We start from the raw sequence: 24,669 nt of genomic DNA, 5'->3' as shown, positions 1-24,669 counted from the left end.
ATAGGCAGGTCTGATAGGAAAGAGGGTTGCCTATCCAATAATCACAAGTTCGTTTTGTTTCTAGGAGAGATCAGACTCTCCTCATTGTGCCATCAAACCAGATGCCTACTTGTTACCTCTGCAGCAATGCAGGACTTATCAGAAGGTAAAGACAGTTATCCCTTTAGCAGGTTTGTTTCTTTTATGAAAGGGGCCCAAGGCTTCAGGATATTATAAAGATGGGTGCCTCTCTGGGGTCTTCAGGCTCAGAACAGAGACTCTCTAGAGAGGCAGAAGAATTGTGTTGATTGTTTATGGGCTATTGGGAGGGTTTTCTGCCCTTTTTTGGGGGTGGAATAAAGGCTGTCCTGAACCCAATATAAGCATTGTTATTTGAGGGCTCATCCAGGAGCTGTGGACACTTTTACCCATACGTGGAGACCTAGACATGAGCCACATTTGAACCACTTTTGGAGATTTTGCATAGGAGATCCTGGGGGTGAGAGCAACATAAGCCAAGTAGCTTTGATTTTGGAGGTGTTGTTTAAAAGATTGTACTGGTCCATGTAAGCCCATACCTTGGGGAACCCAGTTTTACTTAGGGTAAAGGTTATAAGATGGTTATAAGATGGCATTTACTAGGGATAGAATGTTAGAACTGGCAAGTTCTAAGAGAGCAGCTAGTCAACCCCCTCATTTTATAGTTGATGAAACTAAAGCCCAGAGAGGGGAAATGACTTCTTCCCCATTAAGTGACTCAGGATGTATCCCTTTCTAACACCCTCCTTTTCCCCACCCTCCACATCTCCCCTTTCCAGTACCACAGGAATAACAATTGAGTAGCTCAGTAGACATTCAATAAACTTTCATTCAATTCTACCACCACTGACATGTAAAAGTTAGGAGGTTAATTTGGCTTCAGCATTGCAAGTGAAACACTCTTGGAACAATTTCTATAAATGTAGAGATTTGACTGGAAATGAGCTGAAAAGGGAGGGAGTTAAAAGTCTGCTCCATACTAGAGCCCAGTGAATGCAGGAGTCCGGGAAACAGAAGTGGGGAGATCATCTCCTTTAGGGTTTCAGAGTGAGTCGGGAGCCCTTTTTCCAAATAGCAAAGAAAGGAAAGATTTTGCCTGAGAAGGAGGCAGGAAATGCGAAGATTGTGGTCTGGGTCTGCGCGTCGGAGAGAGTCACGTGTCCCCCATTGTAGTCCAGGGTCACCCGAACCCTGTGGGGAATTTCACTCAATGGTAGATCAGTACCTGGGGAGGTGCTGGCCCAGCACTGGTGATAGGAGAAAATCACAGCCCAGACGCCCTCCTCAGTGCTCAGGCCCAGCTCCCCTTTCCTCTTCATGTCTTCTCGGGCCACACCCACAGTACAACCACCTCCATCACCCAGCACCACCTCGATTTCCCAGGAATGTTTTCCCGAAAAGAAACCTTGAGCGCCCAATACAGCAGGTAGCCTATCAAAACGCCGGGGATTCTCTGGTAGGTTTTGCTTCTGTCTGGTGTATCTCACTGACTTTCTGTCCTCGGAGAGGATCAGGCTCCAGCTAGCGGTCTGGGGATCCAGAGTGACACCTGCTACAGAGAAAGCAGCAGAATATTAAAGCCTGAGCTTTATCTAGGCCAGTAATTTTACTTCAGCTCCTGATGGATTCAGGATCATTCTCCTATCACACCTCTCGGATATGCTCCATTCCCTCCTCCGACAGGGCTACCAGCTTGGTGCCGGGTCTTATCTCTCCTCGAGCCTGGACTACCGCAATATCCTCCTGGTGGGTCTCTTTGCCTTGTCTCTCCCTACTCCAGTTCATCCTCTGCTCAATTGTCAAATTGATCCTCCTGAAATGAAAGTCTGACCATGTGCCTCCGTATTCAATCAACTCCCAACAGCGGGCCGCCTATTGCTCCCAGGATCACATATAAAATCCCATGTTTGGCTTTTAAAGCCAGTCTTAACTGGGTCTGTTCCTGTCTTTCCAGTCTTCTTATACCTCTCCACCCTACCCTGTACTCTGTGATCCAGCCTCCTGGCTTGTTCCTCACACAAGACACATCTCTTGACTTGGGCCATTTTCACTGGCTGTCCCTCATGTCTGGTACTCTCTCCATTCTCATCTCCATTCTTGGCTTCTCTGACTTCCTTGAGTGTCAGCTAATGTCTGACCTTCTACAAGAAGATTTCCCCCAACTTCCTTAGTCTTAGTGCCTTATGCTGTATATATCTTGTTTGTATGGAGTTGTTTGCATGATGTCTCTCCAAGGCCTGTGAGCTCCTTGAGAGCAGAGACTATTTTTGCTTTTTGTTGTGTCCTCAAAACTTAGCATTGTGCCTGGCACATAGAAGGCACTTAATAAATGCTTCTTGCCTTGATTTGACTTGACAGCAGAAGTGGTGATGCTGTCAACAAAGGGATTTAATAAGCATTCAATTTTGGAGTTGAACGCTCCTTAGAAAAGGGCATGGAAATCAGGAGTAAGGTGACTGGGTTCAAATCTCAGCTCTGACTCTTAGCACTGCCATGGCTAAGTCACTTAATCTCACTGAGTTTCATTGTCTTCATCTGTAAGATGGGTAATCACATGGTTGTTGGGAGGAAAGCACTTTGTAAACTTCAAGTTCTCTGTAAATATGAGTTGTAATTATTTTCTTTCTTATCTTACAGATGAGTTCATAGAGGCCCAGAGAGGGCAAGTTACTTAAGATCCCACAGCATGTTAGTGGCAGCATAGAATTATAGGACATGTAGTTGGAAGAGATCATTGAGATTTTCTAGCCCAACATCCATTTCCCTCTTTTATTGTACAGTTTTCAAGGAAAATGAGACCAAGAACTATAGGGGAAATCAATCAGTCAATCAATCAGTCAAAATGCGTTTATTAAATAAATTATATTTATTATTTTATAGTAGTACCATGTGTTAAGCACTTGCTCTGAAGTCAGAAGACCTGGGTTCAAATCCTCTCTGACATTGCGTATGTGACCTTGGGCAAAGCCTGAGATGCCTCATCTGTAAAATGAAGAGTCGTACTCGATGGCCTCTGAAGATTCCCCAGTAGCTCTAGATCTATGATCCTGCGGTAAAAGGACTTGCCCAAGGTCATATAGGTCATCAGTGGCAGAGCCAACACTCAGACAAGACCAGGTTTTCTGCTTCTAAGTCCAGTGTTTTGCCTACTATGTTATCATCAAACAGAAGGTAAAGACCAAATTTGGTGGGAGGGAGTGGATTGGCTGCAAGTCAGATAATTAAGAATTGAAAATTGAGGTAACGAGCTTCACCCAACTGTTCCCTTCCACCCCATCATCTCCATGTGTCTACCTGTATTGGTCTCCAGATGAAGCAGCAAATTTTCTAGGGAAGAGGAGAAATAGAGAGATGAGATTGGATCCAGTCGAGTGTGTCAATCAGGTACCCCCCTCTGTACTGAGGGCCTGTTGCAGACAGAGCTCTTTCTGTCCTAGGCACTGTGGGGAAATCAAGAGGGATGAAAAGCTCTCGGTTTAATGGAAGAGAAATGTTCTTTCTTTTCAGGAAACTCCTAGTCTAATGAGGAGGGGGATATCTGGCACTTGCTCTTAGTGAGCAGGGTTGGGAGGTTAGGAGATTATTGAATAAATACAATGACTGGCATATAATGGGGTCAATTAGGGAAGGCTTTCTGGAAGAATGGAGTTTTAAACCAGGTTCTAAAGGCAGAGAAGGCAAGGGTTTGGTAGGGAGGAGAGGGTCTTGAATTCTTCCTTTCCCCAGAGCTGTGCAGGTGGAATCTGGGAAAGCTACAGTTCCCTTATTCTTTACCTGAGAATTTTCCCATCATCTCCGGGAGAACACATATTTTTTGGTGGAGATCACGAATCTTTCTCACGAGGCCAGGAGAAATAGGTTCTGGACTGATATATGTCCCCTTCTCATACCTGCAGATACAGTTTACTAATAAATTATTAAGTCCACTGAAAGATCAGGGTGACACAATCCCTGATTGTTCTGATGTTTCTTCTTTTTTTTTTTTGTCTTGTGTTTAAAAAGAACATTTGTTATATGGAATGGCTCTCTAGGAAGGAGGGGAGGGAGGATGCCTATGATGATTTAAAAACAAAATACATCAATAAAAATGTATTAAAAATAAAATAGAAAGTGGAAAATGGGAGAGGTCCCACAGGATTGGAGAAGGGAAAATGTCTCAGTTTTCAAAAGAGCAGAGAGAATGGAGCCTGCATAGGCTATAGAACAAGCTTGACTTCAGGCTTCATTTCAGCCAAAATGGTTTTTGAACATCAAGAAAAGCCATTGCATGACTTTTCCAAAAACAAACTTATTGTGGATTAAAATTATTTCTTTTTTGACAGGAATATTAATTTACTAAGTCGAGAGTATTGTAGATATAGTTAGATTGTAGCTACTTAGATTGTAGCAAAGCATTTGATAATCACTTATGTTAATCTTGTGGTAAAGATGGGGAAAATGTGGATGAAATAATTAGGTTGCTTTGGAACTGGTTGAATGGCTAGACCCAAAAGTAATCATTAGTGGTTTGATGTCAACACAGACTGCAAAAGAAAGTCGAAATATCAATAAAGAAAACAAAGCTGCGAAGAGAAGCTGTTCTAAACCAAGTATGTACAGAAGAGGCAGGTAATGGAGGCAACACAGTTTCGAGGATGTTGGAATATCAGTTCTTAATATGTCTAAAAGAGAGGAGCCTTGCAAAAAGTTTCCAAAAATTTCAGACCTTATTATTAGCACAAGAAGATGAACTAGATTATATTAATAACTACTGACCTACTTTCTTATTTCTACAAAATTTTTATGAGAATGTCATACACAGGCATTGAGGGCATCCTTGATGAAGGTGTGAGAAACAAGCAGGTTTTTGCAAATAAGATTTATAAGATAATAGTTTTAGAGCTGGAAGGGGCCTTAGAGATCTCATTGAGCCTAACCTTTTCATTTACGGATGAGGAAACTGAATCCCAGAAAGGAGTACTAACTTGCCAGAGGTGGCCCAGGAAGTAAGTGGCAGAACTAGGATTTAAATCCAGGCCCTTTGACTCCAAATCCATTACCCTTTCTAGTGTACCATGCTATCACTCTACAGTAGACCATACCTTTGCAGTCACATAATTGAAAGGCATAGCAAACACAAGATCCCACCTTGCTTATTGATAGCTTACTAATAGAATATTTTGTACTTCATTGAGGACGATGCCACTTTAAAGACTTTATTCTCCAATAAGCATTTCCCACGTTTGTAATGTGTCACTCCTTGAAAGATGTAACATCAGAGATAACTTTATTCAGAGTCCCTCTGATTGATGTCAGGTGAGACATGAAATTGTTAGACATATGCTTGCTAAAGTTTTTTGTTACTGTCATGACATATATACAATCTAAATCAGAAAGGGCTTCCTTGTAGATAGTGAGTTTCTCTGGATGTGCCTATTTTTTATTTGTTGATTACATCTCCTAAGTGAGGTATCTCCTACATAAATGCTCAAAAGAGTCCTTTATAACTATCTCCACTAAAAGAACCAAGTGGATGAACAATGCCAATTTAATAGACTGTCTGATATAAAATTGGATTAACAACCTATCCACTAGTGTGTCAGCCTTAGAAAGACACTAAACATGAACAGTGAGCCTGGACCCAGAGTTGGATAGGAAGAGGAGGAAAGCAACTTGGATTGCATATGGGAAATTGTGCAATGATTTTAATGATCTCAAGTTTCACTCTGTAATAAAGGCATGTCTTCTAAAAAAATAACATTATTATCCCAGTGCTGTTCTGAGTCATGGAATACTACAGTCTTTGAAGATTTAAAGTTGAGAGTCATTTTATTAGAAGCACTTGATGGGTGTGAGTGGGCTGCAGCATATCATCAGTTCAGAATTGTTGGAGGCAAGTGGCATAAAGGCAATCATCAGAAAGATGCATGACTGGAAAAGAAGGTGGGGCAGTTATATGGTAAGAGCAAGTGTTAACCAGTGTACTACTCATGCTCCAATAGTATCAATGTCAAGAGAACTTCAGGGAGAATCTTAGATGGATCCCATGTGAAGATTTTACAGTAGGATCAATCAAACTTGTCATCACTAAGCCTACTCGATTCCAGGCACTGTTTTAGGAACTGGGGATATAAATCCAAAAATGAGGCAGTCCTTGCCCTCAGGGAGCGTATATTCTATTAGGTAGATACAACACATATCAACTAGTGGTGGCCAAGAAGGAAGCTTTGGTCTAGGCAGTCATAGGGTTTGTGAGTGTAGAACCACAGGGCAAATTGTCAAGCCATTTCTGAGACTTGCATAGGATTAGAGGGTATGTTTACACCATTAGTGAGAACACCCAAATTGATGAGATCACAGATCTATCAATATCAGTAAGTCAACATAATAAGAGGTCTCCAGTGGAATACCCCTGGGGATCTGTGGTTGGCCTTGTACTATTTAATGTTTTTATCAGAACTTGAATAAAGGCACAGACATTAGGCTTACAAATTTGCAGATGGCTCAAAGCTAGAAGGGATAATTAGCATGTTTTGATGACAATCAATATTCAAAAAGATCTGAATATAACAAGATGAAATTTAATAAAGATAAATGGAAAACCCTATACCTGGGCTCAAAAAATTGACTTTGATTATTTTTGTAAAAGATAAGAGAGGCATGGCTCACCAGCAGTTCATTTGAAAAGTATCTGGGAGTTTTAATGTATTTCAAGCTCAATAAATTAATAGCATGAAGTAGTAAGCAAAGAAGTTAATGCAATCTTAGGTTGAATTAAGAGATGCACAATATCTAGGAATATGGAAGGAAACTTCTCTAGTGTGGGGTGGGGAGGGTGGAAGGGAGACAGTTCCGGACTTAAAATGTAACAAAACAATAAATTTTTAAAGAGAAGAAAACATTTTTTTAAAAAAAGGAATAAGGAAGGAACAGTCCTTTTGTTTTCTGCTTTGGTCAGAACATATCGGCAGTACTGTGCTTAGTTCTAGATGCCACATTTTGGGGAGGACATTGATAAACTGGAGAGCATTTGGGGGAGCAATTAGGCTACTAAAGAGTCTCAAGGTCATGTCATATGAGGGCTTTTTGAAAGAACTGGGGATGCTTAGACTGAAGGAGAAAGGCTTTATGAAGACATGATGACTCAAGTATTTGAAGGGTTGTCATAGAAGAATTAGATTCATTTAGCTTGGTCTGCAAGGGCAGAAGTAGGTACAATGTGGGGAAGCTGCAAAAAAACACTTAGATTTGATCTAAGGAAAAACTTCCTAACAATTAGTGCTCCCCCAAAATGGAACGGGCTGCCTTGGGAGGGAGTAGCCTCCTTCTCATTAGGGTCTTTAAGCCCCCATTGAATGATCACTTGCTGAGTATGTTGTAGTGGGGATTCTTTTTCATGTATGGATTGGACTAGATGGTCATTGTGGTCACTTGTAACTCTAAAATTCTACGATTTTGTGAAAATAGATAACTGTTAAAGCAGGAGCGATTCTAATTAGACGTAAGGAAGAACTCCCTGGTGTTATTGATGATAGCATGTTTAGGTTTGCAATGCACTTTCCTTAGGACAGTCTTGTGAATGCATGATTTTCTCCCTTTTATAGAGGAGGAAACTAAAGGTCAGAGAGGTAAAGTGTTTTGCCCATGGTCACACAGCTAGTAACTGATGAAACAGGTACTTGAATTTAAGACTTGTGATTCTAAGACCATTGTTATCACCCAAGATCAGGGATGAAATGGGGTGATCTAAGTGATGGTGTTAGGCCTATCCCACCTCTGTTGTCATCTCCAACTGTTGGCTGAGAGAATGTAGTGCTATTCGATGACCTGAATAATCCTGAAAAGACATCCTTTTCTGTCTGTTTGGTAAGAAAGAATGTGGATAGGGTAGGGGTGGTGTGGGGAGGTAGGGAGATAGAGGGAAATAACAAGGTGTGGATGAGAATGTATAGAGATCAACATCCCAACTTACAAAAGGCCTATTTATGAGACTCCTGTATATGTGAACAGCTGGCTTATTGTACTGCTAGTCACTGCTCCCCAGCCCCATCTTAATGAGTGCCTTATATGGGCATGGGTCTTTCTAAGCACAGCAGGGAGATCCAGAGAGAGGAAAAGCTAGAATTCCTACTGTATTGTGAAAGTGGGGAGCTGGGGAGAATTTGAAGTGACTGGTATGATTCCCAATTAGGTGGAATAGGTCAGGAAAGGCTTCTTAAAGGACACCTTGGAAAGCTGAGGTGGGTTCCCTACAGAGCCCCAGGGACTACATATTCACTAAATCCTGTGTACGTTAGGATCCGCACAGGAATAATTGGACCTGTTTCCAATTTAGCTAGTATATAGCTTGTTTTACATAGTTATTTGCATATTGTCCTCCTCCATTAGATTTGGAATACAACTAGTTCAGTTAGAAAGACTGTGTGTGTGTGTGTATCAGTTTGCCATGGAGCATTTGACATCATAACTGTGTTTGTCACTGTAGGGGTGTGCATATGTGTAAAAGAATATGTGAGACAACATATGCATGTCAGTGGGCTTGAGACTTCATGGGACTGTGTCACTGCAGGGGTGTATGTGTAGAAGACAGTATGTGTGCTCTTGAAGAGACAGACTTTCTTTGACCTTTTTTGGTATCCCCAGTGCCTGACATGTAATAGACACTCAATAAATATTTATTGATTGAAAGCTGCCACGTTGTACCAGAATGAGAAATAAATTTATAAGCTTTATTGTCTGGAGGTAAACCGTGGTCTCACTACTTACTTCTGGGTGATCCTAGGCAAGTCACATATACTTTCTGTGACTCATTTTCCTCATTTCACATGTTGGTGTGGTGCTCTAATGAAATAACATATATTTTGCTGTGTGTTATGAATGGTTCATGTTGCCAAAGGGAAAGACGTATTCACTTCACTTACCTATGAAGTAAAGAAAAGGGGGAGGTAGATGAGTTCTGGTGTTCCAGAGTTCCTTTCACTCAGTCTACCACAGAAAGCTTTCCTCCATACAAACAACTACATACATGGAAATTAGATCCCTGGGGAAGTCCACAAAAATCTGATTGTAGCTTAAAAAAATTTTTTGAGCAGATTTATGATTTCAATGGCATAGAGAACACCTGAAGAAGATTAAGCCAGCATCATGCAGCCACTGTGTTCCAGAAGCAGTACTTGCTTGAACTGAGTTATTCCTTACTCATGGCTGGTTCTCCATCCTCACTGACACTTTTTCTTGTGCCTTAATTATTGTACTAGTAATAATATGGTATAGTACAGAGATGTCAAACTCAGCCCACACACCTGCCAAACCAGATTAAAATGCAATTGTTTAACAAAATAAATAAAAATACAATACAATGTAATGCTAATTTATGGTTTTCTAAATCAGTATGTGGCCTGCAGGGACCCATTTTTATTTGAGTTTGACACCACTGATATAATGGATGGGTACTGGACTCGGAGTCAGCAAGACCTGGGTTCAAATTTTGCTTCAGATATTTACTGTGTGACTCTGGGCAAGTCACTTTACCTCTCTGTGCCTCAGCTTCCTCAACTTCAAAATGAAGGACTTGTATGACATAATGTCCTCTAAGATTCCCTTCAACTCTCAGTCCATGACCATATAACTTCTTTGGATTGTCCTAGAAACCTAACCACTTGTTGATGTGGGGAAATATGTTTGAATGCTAAACAACAGACTTTGGAATACAACTAGTTGGTCAGTTAGGAAGACTATATGTGTGTGTTTGTGTGTGTATGAGTTTGCCACAGTGTTTGTCGTTGTAGGGGTGTACATGTATGAAAAAGAATGTGTGAGAGCATATGCATGTTAATGGGCTTGAGACTTTATGAGGTTATGTCAGTGCAGGGGTGTATATGGGGAAGACAATATGTGTGTTTGAGACCCTGCTAGGCTTGAATTCAGAAGACCTGGTCCTGGTATTAGCTTGAACACTACATTCTACATACATACATACAAACACACATACACATATACAAATGAAGAATGTTTGAGAGAGTCCCCTGCAATTGTAAGGTGTTCACATACCTGTTTGGAACTTAATTATAAGCATTTTTCTCATTTATAAAATGGGATGATAGTACTTGTATTACCTACCTCACAAGGTTGTTTGTGATGAAACCCCTTTTAAAACTTTAAGATGCTATATAAGTATGTTCTGTGACTATGAGAATGTCAGTTTGTCAATAAGTCTGTGTGGATGCTAGTGTAGGTTTGTATTTATGCAAGGCTTAGTGCTTGGTATGAGGGAAGGAGGACTGAGGAAGGAAGACTTACCTGTTCAGAGTCATTCTGACATCCTAGAAGAAAATAAAATAAGAACATATAACTCAGTGTCCCTCCTCCTCAGGAGCTCCCATCCACCTTAAACATTGCCTATTCTGTCCTTCCAAATCCACCCACAAATCCTTTTCTTCAGGGAAACATAAAATCATAGGATATGGGAATTGAAAGGGACCTAAGATACCATATAATCTAACCTCCTCATTTTACAAAAGACGATAATGAAGTCCAGATTAGGGGAAATTCACTTTCAGGTCACACTGAAAGCGAATGGCAGAGCTAGGACTAAAGCTGGCATTCAGTCTAGTAAAGGGTAGGGAAGGCTGGAGCTAGCTTGGACCAGCACCTGGGAGCCAACTGTTAGATTTTCAGTGTAAGCATTTACACTTCGGAAATTGGCAAACATTAAAAATCATAACTTGATTTATTGTTTTGTTGATTGTCTAGACTTAAGAAAATGATGAGGGAAATGTTAACAACGCAGATTAAACTTTAAAGTGTGTCATGCAGACTTTTTTTTTCCTGGAGAGCAGGTCCTTTCTACTGTAACATATTGCCTCAACCCTAATTTGATACCACCCTTCTTTAATATATGTCCACTTATCCTTTTGTACTTGTTTCATGTTTTCTGTACTTTATACATGTTCTTTGGGTGTGTGTCATGTCTTCATCAATCTGGGAACTCCCTGAAGGCAGGAACAAGTTATTAGGACATTGAATCATATATTTAGAGCTGGAAGAGACCAGGAAGGCCATTGAGTCCAACTCCTTTTTATAGACAAAGAAACTGAGGCACAGAGAGGTTAAATGATTTCCCCCAAATCACACAACTAAGAAGTGTCTGAGGCAGAATTCAAATTCAGATCTTCCAGACTTGAAGTTTTGTGCTCTATCTGTGTACAAGTTCTGGATCTGCCACTAACTCGCTGTGTGACCTCCTTAATCTAGTTCTCAATTTTCTTTTCTCTAAAACAAGAGCTCTAGACTAAATGATCTAGGAGGTCCTTTCCATTTCTGATATTCTATGATTATTTCCTTCTTACCAGCAATTCCTTATTCCCTATGCTTAGGGAAGGCTCTGTCCAAAGTGCTGATAGATCGACTGGTCTACATTCTTATTTATGTGGATAAGAGAGGAAGTATTGCTTACCTTTAGGAGCTCACTTGCTGGCTGTTGGCACTTCCCCTCTAACTCCTTTATGTGAGCACCAAGATGGGCAATCTGTTCAGAGATCTTGGCAATATAATGATCTCTCTCCTTCCAGATTTCTTTTTCTAGTTTCCCCAGCTGATCCAGGAGAAGGCGCTGTTGCTCCCCAAGTACTTGCTGCAACTGTTCAAATGCCTCTTCCATCTGCTGCTTCTTGGATTCAATCTGGGTCTGCAGTGGAAAGACAGGGAATAGGGGAGGAGGGGTATGTAGTTGGGAAAAGCATTGAGGGGAGTCATAATCACTCACATCCTATGTCCCAGAAAGGTTCGTCTTTGGGAGTGGATGAGAATGATATAAGGTAATCATTCCAAGACTGATTCTCCAAAGCACTAACTCACCTGTGGTTCCAAGAAGCTGTAGCATGCACAGCAGCTACACCCTGGTAAAAACTTTCTCAGCAGAGGGCCTAAACCAGGTTGAAGGTAATCGACAGGTCTCAAACCCATCGATGAGGTAGGGGGGTGTCTACCCCAAGCATGTGAAGACTCCCCCTGGTGGAAGAGGACGATGAGAACAACTTGTTCTAATGGCCATTAAGATGGCTGAAGCAGGCTCTGTGGAGTGTTTAGAGCTTGGTCTGACATTGAAGATGGCAAGGTCATTCACTGCATCCTGGGCTATTGCTAATCATCTTGACTTTTGTCCTGCCACTGGACTTTGACGACTGTGGAAGAGAGATTGAGGCTGAATACTTTGTGCCACTTTGCCTCACTTAAATCCAGTTCACGCACAAGTCAAGACATCACCCATGATGTCATTGGTTCTCTTTGTAAAAGACAGATGAGGGGTTAGCTAGGTGGTGCAGTGGATAGAGCACTGGCCCTGGAGTCAGAAGGACCTGAGTTCAAATCCGGCCTCAGACACTTGACACTAAATGTGTGACCCTGGGCAAGTCACTTAGCCCGCATTACCTCACAAAAAACAAAACAAAACAAAAAGAAGGATGAGCAACAGCCAAGTGTGTATACTATAACAGTAGGATATACTTAAGTTAGATCCCAGGAAAGACTTATTAATTAATGGTCAGGGATTGGCATCATCTGCTCATCTACTCTAGAAATCTTTTAAGGTTCTTAAGAACATCCCTTTGTAATTTTAATGGTCCTTTTGGATTTTTAGTAGTTTCATATGTATAATCTATTAATGTCCTTATAACACCGTTGTGTGATGTACTGGGATGATTCTCTCTATTTCACAGTTGAGGAAACTGAAGTCAAGTGATTTACCCAAGATCACAGTTTGTTACAGACAAACTGTTAGAATGAGAAGGGAACAAGCATTTTATTAAGTGCCTACCATGGACTAGGCACTGTACTGAGTGCTTTAATAAGATATTATCTTATTTGATCCTTAAACCAACTCTTTGAGGTAAGTCCTACTATTACTCATTTTACAGGTGGGGAAATGGAGGCAGACAGAGGTTAAGTGACTTGCCCAGGTCACACAACTAGTATCTGAGGGCAGATTTGAATTCAAGTCTTCTTGACTCCAGGTACTGTGTTTTATCCACTGTGTGACTTAACTGACTGTTGTTACGGTGACAGAGTAGGCCAGCTGCCCTTAAACATAGATGAAGTAGGTGGCTACCTACATACTGTAATATTAAGAATGCTTAGCAGGATCTGTTGTACTAAAGAATTTTCTCCCAACCCCAGAAACTTTTATACCTGATATTCTACTGTAAGTGGATAATATCTTTCAATTTGGAAACCTTCAAGTCTTTTTTTTTTTTTTTTGGTGAGGCAATTGGGGTTAAGTGACTTGCCCATGGTCACACAGCTAGTAAGTGTCAAGTGTCTGAAGCTGGATTTGAACTCAGATTCTCCTGACTCTAAGGCTGGAGCTCTATCCACTGTGCCACCTAGCTGCCCCCTAGCCTCTTCAAGTTTTTTAAAAAATCTTTCAATCTTTGAACAACCCATAGAGTTTAGACATGATTTAAGGAATGGATGAAACTCCCCTGTGGAAAGTTCCTCTGGCAGTGCAGATCAGCAGTTCATCTGCAACTTACATGTTATCTTAATGACTGTAGCTAATATTTATTTAGCACTTACTGTGTGCTAAGCACTTAAAAATTATCTCATTTGATCCTCACAACAACCCTGGGAGGTAGGTGCTGTTTTCTCCATTTTACAGTTGAGGAAACTAAGGCAGACAGAGGTTAAGTGACTTGTCTAAGGTCATATAGCTAGCCTGAGGCAGGATTTGAACTTGGGTCTTCCTGACTCCAGGCACAGCACTTTATCCACTGCATCACTTAGCTTCATGGAGTACAGAAATGTACAGATGCTTGGAGTACAGAAAGATTATTTATCCATGGTCATACAACTAATATGTATCAGAAGCAGAACTTGAATCCAGAACTTACTGACAGTAAGGTTAGCTTTCTATCAGCTATACCACACCACCTGTCAAAAGTCTCTTATTAGAATACTAATATCCTAATACATAGACAGCAGAGGACAGAGGCCCAAATGACAAAAGACTTAGAGCTTGGAAGAGTAGGTATCATTCACATTTTACAAGTGAGGAAAAAAGAAGTTCAGAGAGATTGAGTGACCTACAATAAGTAACAAGTCTCAAAGCTGGGCTTTGAACTCAGGTGCCTTGATTCCAAATCCATGGAATAGACTTCCTGAATATTATCCCAGAGACTTTCCACTAGGCTACTTTTCCAGGATGACATTTCCCTGGCCTCATCTAAATCAATTGGTTTAGTTAGATTATTGGATTTAAAGTCAGGAGACCTGGGTTTGAATCCCAAATCTGCTATTTATTAGATTTGTGATCTTGAACAAGTCATTCTCCTACTCGTAGGCCTTGATTTCCTCATATATAAAATGAGGAGGTTGGACCAAATGGTCTATGAGTTCCTTCCTAGCCCTAAATCCTATGATCCTGTTGCTTTATTTCTCAGGACATCACTTTTCTTCTCATAAAATGAGGCATAGATCAGATGATCATAAATACCCCTTCCAGCTCAAATCCTCAATTTTAAGGGGAAAGGGAATTTGTGAGAAAGCCAGGTGATGTTTCTGAGCATGAAGACTAAGGCAATGGAAATGATAAATTTTCAGTAATAATAATAATAACAATAGCTGGCATTTATATAGTGCTTTAAAATTTGTGAAGCACATAAGCATCAAATCATTTGAACTTTACGTCATCCCTGTGAGGTAGATATTATTCCCATTTTACAAATGAGGAAAATGAAGTTTGAAGAAATTAAGTGATTTACCCATAGTTATACAGCTAATAAGAGGCAGAGGTAGGATCTGAAGGTCATCCTGACTTCAGAACCAGTACACTACCAGAAAACAGGTGTCCCTAAAGTTTGTAAGGGCAACCTTCAAGAGGAACAGCTGTCTGGCGATGCTTCCTTACCAATAGCACCTGGAGCTTCTGGTCTTCCCGACATTTCATGCCCTCCATTTCTTCTTTCTCCACTCGAAGGACCTCTAATCTACTCCGGAGTCGTTCCTGGTGGAAGGAAGGAAGTAGAGGGGTTCTTGAATTAGTGGTAACTCTTGTGTATCTGATAGGTTTGGTGGGATAATCTCCTCAAAAGCAAATGGTGAAAATTTTTAGAAGACCTGTGGTCAAGTATGAGGTCTGTTACCTAGTACTCTAACCTTGGGTAAGATCCTTTCTCTGTATTTCAGTTTTCCCATCTGCAAAATGAGGGGACTGAACTAATCTCTAAGATTCCTTCCAAATTTAACTTTTATGAATCTATGAATTCCTCTCTCCTAATAAGTGCAGCCATTTCAAGCTATCTTCACAACTGTCTAGGGGCATTATAAAATCATCAGTTAAAGAGCTGGGACCTTGAGATCTTCTCCCAATCAAATTGGATGATTTATTCATTTATGTACATAGGCTTTCCCCCCCAGTCATTTGGTCCCTTTGCTCCCATCTCCCCACACCACCCCCACACTCCTGTCTCACTCTTTTTCCCTCTGGGAGATTTCTGTTCTGAAGAAGGCTCTCCAAATTCTTCCTCTAAGGTGCCAGAAGTTAGTAATTGTGGTTCCCCTATTTGACTGGCAGCTTCCTGTGAGAGAGGAGTATCTACCTCTATTTTCTCTCCTATGTCTTGCCTCTCTCATCTGACTGGGAGCTCTTTCAGTCTGGGGAAAATGTCCCTTTCCTCTGGATTCCTCCTGTCACCTGTACCCAGGACAAGACTCTGCTCTGCCTTACTGACTGTGAAAATGGGGGCCTCTGGGGTTGACCTAAAACTATCAAACCACCCCTACACAACTAGGGATAATAGAGAGCTTCCTACCCTGTAGGGTTGAGTGGCTTCATCCAGGAGTACCACAGCATGAGCCTGGTGATTGGAACTCTCCCGGCAGAGCACGCAAAGGAACTCCCCATCATTCTCACAGAAGAAGTAAATTTTTTCACCGTGCTCATCACAGTGAGTCTCTCCTATTTGGCCCAGGATCTTAATGTTCTCTGTGGCGCAGACCCGGGGCTGGAGGACCTCTGGTTGCCTCTTCTCCATGCAGATTGGACACAGCCTAGAGGGGTTGGCACCCATCGGTGAGGGTGGCTTGAGGCAGGATCTGCAGAAGATATGTCCACAGGGGGAAGTCACTGGGTCCTCAGGGGGGCCGGTACAGATGGGGCAATACACCCCTTTATGAATTGTCTGCAGGGAGGGGGTTGAGGGCATCACGGTGTGTCCCAGCTTGAGCTCCTCTGGGGCTCTTCAACCTTTTCGGCAAACTCCCTCTCTCCTCAATTGACCTTTAAATAAGTCAGTGAAGGAAAGGAATAGGAAAAGGGATGAGCCTCTGTTTCTTCATCTGTAAAATGGGGGGGCTGGTCTAGAGATGATATTTAAGGTGCCTTCCAGCTCTATAAGTCCTGTGATCCTATAGATATCTGGAAAGAAAACTAACTGGCCTTCCACTCTTCCCTATACCCCCAGCCTCCAACAGTCAGCTGAGAAAGTTCAAACTCCAGGGAATCAATCATTCTTTACCCAGCATTCCCCAGGTTCCAGAACTGAAAGCCTTTGCCAAGTGAGTCAAGCTCCTATTAAGGTTTTATTGTAAGGTCTTCCTGAAGGATGGGGAGGGGAAGGTGATGAGAGATGCAAGGGAGACGTAGTTTTCTTGAATGCCTCACCCTGGCTGTTGTGTGTGCAAGGGGCTGGGGAGTGCAGCAGGGGAGGAGATCTAAGGGAGGACAGGAAACAGGAGGAGAGACTTTTTGTTAAATAAACTGGTGAGAGGCCATAAACTTAAGGCAGCAGGGAGTGCCCAGGGCTGCAAAGTCCAAGAGATGGTGATTTGCTTCCGGCATTGGGGGAGGGCCTTACTGTAGCTCATTACAAATTGGGAAAGTATAGGGAGAGATCGCCAGCCCCTTCCAATGTACTCCTTTCTCCCTTCAGCTGCTACTTCAAATTCCCTTCCTTTACCTCCTACTTTGCCTTTCTCCATTCTCTTCCCTGCATTCCATGTCTCTTCCCCCAACCCCTACAGTTTCTGCAACACTTTATAGAAGGTAGCAAGGTGCAGTGGAAAGAGTGGTAGTGGTCATGGCTTCCATCTATATGGTGCTTTAAAATTTAAAACCACAGGGCAGGGTGTCAGAAGATTTAGGTTACAGTCCTGGCTCTGCCCCATTTACCTGTCTGACCCTCAGTTTCTTTATCTGTAAAATGAGGATAATAATTCTTCTAGTGACTTATTGGTAGGTATGAAGTTCAAATGAAATAAATGACCCTAGAGACCACAAAGTCCCATGTGAGCATGAATTATCATTAGTAAAGTTTCCAAAGGAGAAAGGTGACAGAAATATGGAGGGAGAGGTACACTATTGGCAAGGACTTAGTCCAGATACTGTGGAACTGTAATTCCTAAGAAACCAACACTTGATGACTATTTCACCAAGACTGAAAAGGAAGTTGTTGAGAGGCACCATGGTCTAGGTCAGCAGTTCTCAAACATTTTGATCTCAGGACTCCTTTACACTTTTAATAATTGTTGAGAGCTTTTGTTTATGTGGGTTATATCTATTGCTATCTACTACATTAAGAATTAAAGTTGATAAAATTTAAAAATATTCATTTAAAAATAATAAATCTATTACATGTTAATATAAATAGCATATTTTAATTAAAAAAACATTTTACAAAGCAAAAAAAAATTAGTGAATAGAGTAGCATTGCTTTATGTATTTTTGCAAATCTTTTTAATGTCTGGCCTAAGTGAAGATAGCTATATTCTCATATCTGCTTCTGCATTCAGTCTGTTGTGATACATTGTGAGAAAAGTGATTATTAATAACCAATGATTTGGGGAGATCCAGAGTTCCCTCCTCTTTTTAAAGTTCTGATTTCAAAAATTCAGTCTCTAGAAGGACATTACTGATAATGAGATTGGACTAATTTAACAATCTTGGTCAGACCTCACCCAGGTGGGGAAGCCATTATGCTCGACTCAGGTTTGGGTGGGGATAAATTCAAGTTTGGGAGTAACTTAGAATTAAATGATATAATCAAAGTTCATTTGAATAAGTTTAGCCCCTCACTGTAATATTAATTCTTTCATTGTTAACCTATCAGAGTTGACTACCACCCTTGAGAACACCCCTCTTCCAGTGGGCATGTAAGCTGTGAACCCACCTCTATGATTGTCTTTGGTGCAAGAGAGACACCAAATGATCATCCTTTTATTAATAAAAATGCTGGCATTGTTAATAAAATTATTCAATTACCCAGAAATTATGTCTCTTGAACATTTTTAAACATCACAGTCATTTTGGTTGAAGTTTATGAAGAAAGTTCAGCCTTACACAGATATGTTGGGAAAGGAAACATTGTTTTAATAAGCAAATAATGTCTTTTAAAAATTTTTATTTTTTTAAATTAATTTATTTTGATTTATCAACAATCACTTCCATATACTTTTGAGTTTAAAATTTTTCTCAACCTTCCTCCCCACACCTCCCTCCCCAAGATGGTACACAATCTGATATAGGCTCTACATATACATTCCTATTAAACATGTTTTCTTATTAGTGATGTTGTAACTAAGAATTAGAACTAATGGGAAGAATCACCAGAAAGAGGATACAAAACACAACAGGAAAAAAAAGTAGCAAATAGTATTGATGTGGTCAGGGGCTCTGGGACCCCAAAATCACAACACATGGGTCCTGCCCGAAAGAATTCAACCCAAGTCTTCTTTCAGCCAAAGACAAGGTTTATTAGAACATCAATCATGTTAGGCAGACTCATAAGGAGTCTGAACATTAGTAAGCTATTGGCTAGATTTTAAGAATCCGAGCACCTTAATGGTGACAAGATAGACCTTATATACAGAAAGACTGTGGGAGGGATCTAGGAGTGGCCAAGTAGTTTGGGGTGACTGGAGGAGGGGTCTAAGGAGGATTTGGATAGGAGTGGCCAGTAAACTGGAGTGAGCAGAACTCCTGGGACCTGGACCAAGTAGCTGAGGGAGAATGGAGCCTAGCTAGGATTAAGGGTGGGAAATGGCCAGGAGCCATAGGGAGGTAAGACAATGGAGGGGAGATTGGGTGTAGCTACAATGAAAGGCCAGTTGATGGGATTATAGCCTCAGGCAAACACCAGAGATTTGGCCATGTGAGAAAGTCTAGGGTTTTTCCTTTCTAGAGTCCAGATCCCAACCTCATCAGTATGCTTTGATCTGCATTCAAACTCCATAGTTCTTTCTTTGGATATGGATAGCATTTTCTATCTTGAGGCCTTTGGAGATGTCTTAGATCCTTGTATTGCTAAGAAGGGTTAAGTCTATCAACATTAGTCATCGCACAATGTGGCTGTTACCATGTACAACGTTCTCCTGGTTCTGCTCAGTTCACTCAGCATCAAACCATACAAATCTTTCCAGGTTTTTCTGAAGTCATCCTGTTCATCATTTCTTATAGCACAATAGTATTCCATTACTTTCATATACCACAACTTATTCAACCATTCCCCAATTGATGGGCGTCTTCTCAATTTCCAATTTGCCACCACAAAAAGACTAAGGCTACTATTTACCACTGTAGAGATTTATTAAAATTTTTTCCTTTGTCTTTTTTTTGTGTCTAGACTATAAGTTGAGAACAAAATTTTCAACACAATTCTAAAAGGCCAGACAAGTTACTGTTATACTGTTGTGTGTGTCAGTCTTTAAATTTTGTTGCTTATTGCTGAAATGAAATTGTGAAATTGTCATTATACATAGTATATGTTAGCATTGGACTGAATAGTTATTATGGAAGCTTAGAAGAGGATGAGAGGGTCAGCTAGGTGACACAGTGGATACAGCCCCAGCCTTGTGATGCAGTTTAGAGGTTCAGGGGTCCTGGGACCCCAAAATCACACAGGTCCTGCCCGAAAGAATTCGACCCAAGCCTTCTTTCAGCGAAAGACAAGGTTTATTAGAACATCCATCATATTGGGCAGACTCTTATGGAGTCTCAACATGGGTAAGCAGTGACTAGATTATAGGAATCTAAGCAGTTGCTAGATTATAGGAATCTAAACTGTGGCTAGATTTTAGGAATCTGAGCATCTTACCTTATAGACAGAAACACTATGGGAGGGATCTAGGAGTGGCCAAGTAGTCTATGACTATGACATATGACTATGAATAGAATTCCAGGGACCTGGGCCACCTGGCCAAGGGAGAAGAGAGAAATGGCCTGGAGCCATAGGGAGATCCACAATGAAAGGCCAGTTAATGGGATTATAGTCTCAGGGTTATGCCAGAGATTTGACGGTGTGGGAAAGTCCAGGGTTTTTCCTTTCTGGGGCCCAGATCCCAACCCCATCACTTGGAGTCAGGAGGACCCGAGTTCAAATGTGACCTCAGACACTTGACACTTACTAGCTGTGTGACCCTGGGCAAGTCACTCAACCTCATTGCCTAGCCAAAATGCAAAAAAAAAAAAGAGGGTGTGACCCTCATTGAGGACTGTTGGTTTTATATGTAACATTGACTACTTTGGCCTCCAATGCCTGAATTCCAGGTAAGTTACATTTCCAACCCTTCTCCATGGCTCTCCAATACCCTAAGGGGGCTGAAGGGTTTCTCATCTGGATTTAGATCATTTCGATCAAGCTCTCACTGCTTGTATTCTCCCAGTTTGGGGGATCTAGTTCCCCAGTTCCATTTAACCACTTAACATTCAGATCAGCTTTTACAAAGAAATATGAACTTCAAAAATATATCAAGAACATACAAACGTCCTCCCCTGCCAACACCTCAGAGTACTGGGACTGTTTTTTGTCTTTCTTTGTATCCCTAGCATTTAGCACAGTGCCTGGAATATAGTAGGTGCTTAATAAATGTTTATTAACTGATTTACTGATTTAGGGGACATAATCCCCTCTATACCACTAAGAGATTGAAGCCTCTGAGGAAGGAAGAGGGATTAGGTTCTCAGTTTAGCTTTATTCCCGGTTTGCTTCCCTGAACCTTGACTTCTCAGTTTAGTTGTAATGGGATTCTGAAGTCCCCATAGCTTAAACTCCTGGGTCTGTGATTCTATATCACAGAACAGCTGTGTTCTACGTGGACATAGAGTAGCCAGTGGAGCAAGGCTACTCCAAGTGGTAGGCCAATGAAGGATGTCGCCTCCCAGAAGGAGGTTCCTAATGTCTTCATCTTAGGTCATCGGACATGTGTGAAAGACTCATTGTGGAATATTGCTTGTCTGTTCCCTTCTAATTCCCTCATTGAGGATAACCTCAAAGCACATGTAAATTATTCTTATAAAAATTTCATATAGGCAAGAAAATTGGTATATAAGCAGTTATTGATTCTAGTAGGAGAGACAACGGAATAGGGGAATGGTAGCCTAGGAAAGGGATTTTTGTCTGGGGAATCCCCAGAATAGTGAGTGGAGCTGAAGGACAGCCCATTGTCATGTCCTTTCCAGAAACAATGGTAGTATTGATTTGTTTGCAGTTTCCAGAAGTCAAAGAGAAAGCTGGGGGAGAATGGCAGGGCAGATAGCAAGGTAACTCAGGATGTCTGGGATGAATGGATGTGAAGCATATTCTGGGGCTAGTTTTAGTTTTTTCAAATTAAAAAAAAAAACAACCAGACAACCTTGGTTTGAATCCTATCTCCACCACTTAGTAACCATTGTACTTATGGCAAGTCACCTTACTTCTCTGACCCTCAGTTTCCTCATTTGTAAAGGATAAATGCTGGGTCTTAGATTAAGAACTGAGAGAAACAATAGAGGTCATTTAGTCCAACTGCTTCATTTTACAGATAAATTTTAGAGAAGATAAGCCACTTATCTTATTATTTTAGAGAAGATAAGCCACGTAACTCCTGTTCCAAAGTCCAGTGATAGAGAAGAATACTCTGCTTTGTTTGAGGGGTGAGATGGAGTTCATAAGAGTCAAGGGAGTTTAGTTCAAGGCCAGCCCCTCTTTGGAACTCATCAAGCTTCAAGTCACTTTAGGCACTTCTGATTTTGGGCTTCAAGAAAGAAGATGGAAGAGGCCAACCCCATTTCAGTTTGCTGAAGGAAAACACTCTGGGAAAGCATAAAAGGAGCTGGCACTCTCGATCATGTCTCTATTCCCAGTTTGCTATCATAGAAACTTCAGAGGGTTTCCCCTTGGGTGAGATCAAGGACCATCTCTCTTGGTTGAGCTGAATAATCTTGCATCCAAACAGGAGTGCTCCTTCACTCTGTATTGTCTATATTTATATTGTTCATCCACTCTATATTGTATAGATCCTCCTATGTATACCTTCTGTAGTTTCTATTTTAAATAAATAAATCTATGATTTAGATAAATGGGTTTCTTTGTTATTTGTTACATGTGTTCATTGTAGAACCAGGGGTCAAGCCTTGCATATAGAGCTTGGGGTTCCCTTTCCCCACCAAAGGACAAAGTGATCAAAAGTTAAATCAAATCTAATCATATCCCCTAGATGAATAATGTGAAGGGAATTATGATTTTTATATTAATATGATATGTGTAATGAATAAACTAATCAGATTTTTCAGAATTGCCTCCTCTGGCTTTCAAGTCAGAAACTTACAGTGCAGCTTGAAATGATCAATCAAACCCTTGACAATGCTCTCACAATCACTGCATTCTTGTGCCTGTATACTTTAAGTGAAGTGAATCAAAGACGGTAGAACCTGTTCCCAGACCCACCAAGTAGTGACCCCCAAGGATGTGAAACAATACTGTTCCCACAGAACTCCAGAATACCTGATTTTGGTCTTGTCATGGGAAACAGTTTGGGCCCTGAGAAACAACTGTTTGTAATCCACCTCCCCTTTGTGATTTATGTATATAATGTCTGCCTTCACTACAGCAAGGTGGAATTCTGATCAGGAGAATTCTCGATTTGCAGATCTGTTCTTCATAATGAAATTAATTAATTAAACTGCTACCGAATTGGCACTTTGTCTCTGGCCTGCTGTTTTGTCATTCCTGGGTTAGAGATTGGCTCAGTAAAAATCCTGTTAACATTAATATTTAAAGGAACAGATGAATATACTTCTAGCCCAGTGTCCCCTTCCTCTGAGGAGAACAGAGTGGTGGCCTCCGAGCAACCTCCTGCTTCCTGTCCTGGCAGGAATGAAAGTCTCCCTTGGAGAAGGGTGGGGAAGAAGAGGTATAGCTGTGTATTCTGCCTGCCTTTGAACCACTCAAGGATAGGTCTCACTGTAGGCAGGCCCCTCTCTTTATGTGGGACTTATTCTTAATTGAAGATAGTAAATGGCAGAATTAACATTTGAACTCAGGTATTTTGACTCAAAACAGCCCTCCTATCTTATCACACTTTATCCTTATACTTATTACCTGTCTTAAACTGAGTTATTGTGAGGAAAACATTTTTTAAATCTTAATGTGTTGTACAAAAGTCAACCCCTAGAAAGATCATGTCTGAAGAAATGATAATGCCATATTGGTCTGAATACAGGTTGTATTCTCCCTCAAATCTGGCTGGTAGGAGATCTACGTGCAGCCTAAAATTGTTTTTTTTTTTTTGGTTCAGCAAATACTTCTCTTTTTCTTTCTCTTTTTGTTTTATTTTTTTTCCCCCAAATAAATCTCATTTTGGGGCATAGCCTATATTCAGGTGTGGCAAATTTTGATAACAATACCCTGATATTAATTATTTACATTTATATGGCGTTTTATGGCAGAGATTCTTACCCTGGGGACCATGAATCTATCTTTTTTTTTTCAATTTTGATACCTGTATTAGAATATTATTGATTTATCTTGTAATCTATGTATATAATTTTATCCATTTAAGAGCATTATTCCAAGAAAGGGTTCGTTGGCCTCACCAGACTGCCAAAAAGGCCCATGATACAAAAAAGGTTAAGAACATCTGATTTGTAGGTATAAATCCGTTATCCTATTTGATCCTCACATTAATGTTGTAATGTATGTAATTACAGTGATTTTTCATTCCCATTTTACATATGAGGAAATTGAGACTCAGCAGGGTTAAACAAATTGCCCAGGGTCACTCAGCTAATAAGTGACCAAGTCTTCCAACTCCATTGTCTCCTGTCTCCTACTCAAATATCTCACTTTCCTTTCTCCTGTTCAAAGCACTGTTTGTGCTACATGGCCCCATTCCCCACCTCATTTCCCATCCTAATTTGCTTGACCTCATAGCATAAAGGGAAACCAGAGCGAGTATAATCCCTTGAAAACACCAAGGACCAGTTCCCTTATCAGAACTTCCTCACATCCCTCCCAAACAGCTGTTAGTAGCCTGAGGCAGTTGATAGAACCTATCTCCCTAGAGACATCTGGCCCCCTCATGGGGGCTGGGGTTGGGAGAGGTCAGGTTTGTCATTACCCCCATGTGACCCAGGGCTCTCTCCTTTCCTATTGCCCCACCTACTTAAGAGGAGACGCTATTTTTGCAGTGGATTATCTGGTTACCTTGCTGAGTTGAATTTGGGTTTAGCCTCCCCAGTCATAGTTGTGCGGACTGACAGAGGGGGTGGGGAGCACCGGACCATGGAGCCCAAAGCAGAGAGCTTTTAAGGTCATCATCCCTGGAGTCTCTGCAAGTCTCTCTTCTACCATTCCCCCTTCTCAGTTGTTGACTGGTATGGCATGTTGGCTTGGGTTGGAGAAGGGGACAAAGAAACCTGGAGTC

The 24,669-nt window shown here is 41.1% G+C and overlaps 1 protein-coding gene across 1 annotated transcript; it reads right to left on the bottom strand.

Annotated features, from left to right (window-relative positions):
- Nucleotides 1-575: 575 nt before the first annotated feature.
- Nucleotides 576-16,196, bottom strand: TRIM15 (tripartite motif containing 15). Its single transcript, XM_027876233.1, has 7 exons — nucleotides 15,804-16,196; nucleotides 14,900-14,995; nucleotides 11,453-11,683; nucleotides 10,297-10,319; nucleotides 3,793-3,908; nucleotides 3,313-3,345; nucleotides 576-1,570 (listed from the first exon to the last, which is right to left on the bottom strand). Exons 1-7 carry the CDS (start codon nucleotides 16,194-16,196, stop codon nucleotides 1,053-1,055), a joined length of 1,410 nt encoding a protein of 469 aa, XP_027732034.1. The 3' UTR covers nucleotides 576-1,052.
- Nucleotides 16,197-24,669: the final 8,473 nt, after the last annotated feature.

Source organism: Vombatus ursinus, unplaced genomic scaffold, assembly GCF_900497805.2.
Source record: "Vombatus ursinus unplaced genomic scaffold, bare-nosed wombat genome assembly UNPS02014811.1, whole genome shotgun sequence".
Lineage (NCBI taxonomy): Eukaryota > Metazoa > Chordata > Mammalia > Diprotodontia > Vombatidae > Vombatus > Vombatus ursinus.
This window is presented reverse-complemented; position numbering and strand designations above follow the sequence as displayed.